This window comes from Cajanus cajan, chromosome 7 (assembly GCF_000230855.2).
Source record: "Cajanus cajan strain Asha chromosome 7, NIPB_CcT2T_4, whole genome shotgun sequence".
NCBI classification, from domain to species: Eukaryota; Viridiplantae; Streptophyta; class Magnoliopsida; order Fabales; family Fabaceae; genus Cajanus; species Cajanus cajan.
The window spans coordinates 54158335-54161345 of NC_138523.1; the positions used below are offsets into that span (position 1 = coordinate 54158335).

The following is a 3011-nucleotide window of genomic DNA, read 5'->3' on the forward strand; positions in this document are numbered from 1 at the left end:
TGTCAGCCCAGCCTATAAATAAAACGGGTTGAACAAATTGACCTATAAAACTAACTATTTTATCTTCTCCACAATAACACTAACATTAACCTCAAGAAGAAATAACAAAATGTGATTAACATATTTCCTTTCTAGAAAATGATAATTTTTTAATATCATTAGATCATTACTAAAATAGTTTAAAAATCTGTTTAATTTTGAAGAGGCTTTTGAGTTAAAAAAAAAGATAACTAAATACAAAAACATCATCTTACAATATTGATTTTTTTTATTGATATAAATATTTCTTCACAAGTGTTTTTAAAATAAAGAAATAATTTAATTTTTATTTAAAAAAAATGGAATTATGATAAATATATAATTAAGTAGCGGATGTATTGATATTTGAATAGGGTAAGTGAAATTAGTAAAATAAAGATGAGAAAAAACATAATGGTGGATGCCCGCGGGTAGGAGTGAGCTTAGCTTATATAAGATTCCAATATTTGTTCCACGATTTCCCCAACAAGCGGCCTTGGCTTTTCCTTCATCCCTTCTACCAACTTACTACCCTTTCTCTCTCTTGAACCAACAACAACAAACTTGTATTAATATTAATTAATGCAATGGCAATAGAGTGCATACACACCATGGTGCCTCAACCAGCAAACCAAGAAAGTAGCAAAGAGCTGGTGTTTGATGCCTCTGTCCTCAGACACCAACTCCACATACCCTCACAATTCATTTGGCCTGATGAGGAGAAGCCATGTTTGGATGAGCCTGAGCTACCTGTCCCATTCATTGACCTGGGGGGCTTCCTCTCAGGTGACCCTCTTGCTGCAATGGAAGCCTCAACCCTTGTTGGCCAGGCATGCCAAAACCATGGCTTCTTTCTTGTTGTCAATCATGGGATTGACCCAAAGTTGATCTCTGATGCTCACCTTTACATGGACCACTTCTTTGCCCTTCCCCTGTCTCACAAACAGAGGGCTCAGAGGATGCCAGGGGAACACTGTGGCTATGCTAGTAGCTTCACTGGCAGATTCTCCTCTAAGCTCCCTTGGAAAGAGACACTCTCCTTTCAGTACTCAGCTCACAAAGACTCACCACCCCTTGTCAAAGACTACTTGTGCAGCAAAATGGGCAACGACTTTCACCAATTTGGGTAATCAAACATAATTAACCCATCTCTCACCATAACAATAATCAAGTTTAAACTTGGTGGCTTATGTTTCATTTGGTTTCACTCATTTTTTGTTTGTTTGCATATTTATACAGAAAGGTTTACCAAGACTACTGTGAAGCCATGAGCAATCTTTCTCTGGGTATAATGGAGCTTCTAGGAATGAGTCTTGGAGTTGGTAACGACTTTTTTAGGGAGTTCTTTGAGGAGAATAGTTCAATAATGAGGCTGAATTACTACCCTCCTTGTCAAAAGCCTGACCTCACTTTAGGCACTGGACCTCATTGTGATCCAACATCTTTGACCATTCTTCACCAGGACCAGGTGGGTGGCCTGCAAGTTTGTGTTGACAATGAGTGGCATTCCATTAGACCAGATTTCAATGCCTTTGTTGTCAATATCGGTGATACGTTCATGGTATGTTACTAGTCACTATGTTACTTACTCTTGTCTTTCATACAATTCACCATGTTTGATGTAAAAGTTGTTTTGATTAGGCTCTTTCAAATGGGAGATACAAGAGCTGCTTGCATAGGGCAGTGGTGAACAGCGAGACAACAAGAAAATCTTTGGCCTTCTTTTTGTGCCCGAGAAGTGACAAGGTGGTGAGTCCACCATGTCAATTAGTGGACAAATTGAGCCCAAGGCTGTACCCAGATTTTACATGGCCCATGCTGCTTGAGTTCACTCAAAAGCATTACAGGGCTGACATGAAAACCCTTGAGGCATTTGCCAACTGGCTTCAACGGAAAAGTAACTAAAATTTCAAAAACCACGTGAATTCAAGTGGAAGGGGAAGAGGAGTTTCTTCATGTTTTTGAGTATTATGCTAATGGTACACTACCAATGAACCAAACAAGGAAGATAAAATACCTCACAAGGAATCAATAAACAAAATTCATCGCTTAATTTTGTATTTTTCATTTCATAATATAGAACACTTCTCCATGTAATGTGCATATATGATATGGTAATTGAAGCGACTTTTCTAGAACAACTAACGACCTCGTTGCGTTGCATGTAACATCAAAAGAAATGTTAACAAACTGTCTCTCTAACATTTCTTGCTAATATATATATATATATATATATTTTATAAAAAAAATTACCAGTTAAACTGGTCTTACCACTAAACAAGAAAATACTCATCAAATAAGACGTATGATCTCATAATTTGTAATTTTAATAAATTTCTGCCAATAGAGTACTAAAAAAACATTGTTGTTAGCAATCCTCATAACAACAATAATAATCATCACTAGTTGAATTGAATTAGGGATACATTAATTCAAATTGAATAAATAAGGCAAATTGTTAAAGTAACATTTCCTAACATATTTTTTAAAATATATTTTTTTTATTAGTTAATTTTTAGAACCTTTTTAAGAATTTTTAAAAAATAATGTTTGAAGTTTTCTTCGATGCGACTATTTTTTAAAAAGATTCTAAATTTCTTTATCTTTCAAGTCTTTTAGTTGATGTAAAAAAAATATTTCAGTTTTTCATTTTTCATCTTTATTTTTAAATTGACTTTTTAAGAAATTATCGGTGATTGAAAATATTTTTATATCACAATATAAAATATTTATTATAATTTTAAAATATATTTTATATATTAAAATATTTATTTATTATAATTTGAATTATAAAAAACAAATATTTATCACACAGATTATACATATTAAAATACTAATTTATAAATTAAAATAAAATAACTATCTTAAACGAGGGTATTTTTGGTAACGATTTTTCAACCAAAGTAGTTATAAGTTTTTTTTTTTCAAACAAGCGTGTTTTAGAAAAGAAAAAAAACTTGTCGCTGTAAATAAATTATTTTATTTTTATTTTT

At 32.8% G+C, this 3011-nt stretch overlaps 1 protein-coding gene across 1 annotated transcript; it reads left to right on the forward strand.

The window, feature by feature from the left end:
* Positions 1–492: 492 nt before the first annotated feature.
* On the forward strand, positions 493–2159 carry LOC109790335 (gibberellin 20 oxidase 1). Its single transcript, XM_020349471.3, has 3 exons — positions 493–1144; positions 1258–1579; positions 1660–2159. Exons 1-3 carry the CDS (start codon positions 606–608, stop codon positions 1921–1923), a joined length of 1125 nt encoding a protein of 374 aa, XP_020205060.1. The 5' UTR covers positions 493–605; the 3' UTR covers positions 1924–2159.
* The last annotated feature ends 852 nt before the right edge of the window (positions 2160–3011 follow it).

What these genes read in the sequence shown, in the direction of transcription:
- LOC109790335 (XM_020349471.3), top strand. Translation starts at nt 606, where the DNA reads ATGGCAATAGAGTGCATACACACCATGGTGCCTCAACCAGCAAACCAA. An exon ending in AACGACTTTCACCAATTTGG is followed by an intron (nt 1,145 to 1,257) that starts GTAATCAAACAT and finishes ATATTTATACAG; the next exon opens with AAAGGTTTACCAAGACTACT. An exon ending in ATATCGGTGATACGTTCATG is followed by an intron (nt 1,580 to 1,659) that starts GTATGTTACTAG and finishes TGTTTTGATTAG; the next exon opens with GCTCTTTCAAATGGGAGATA.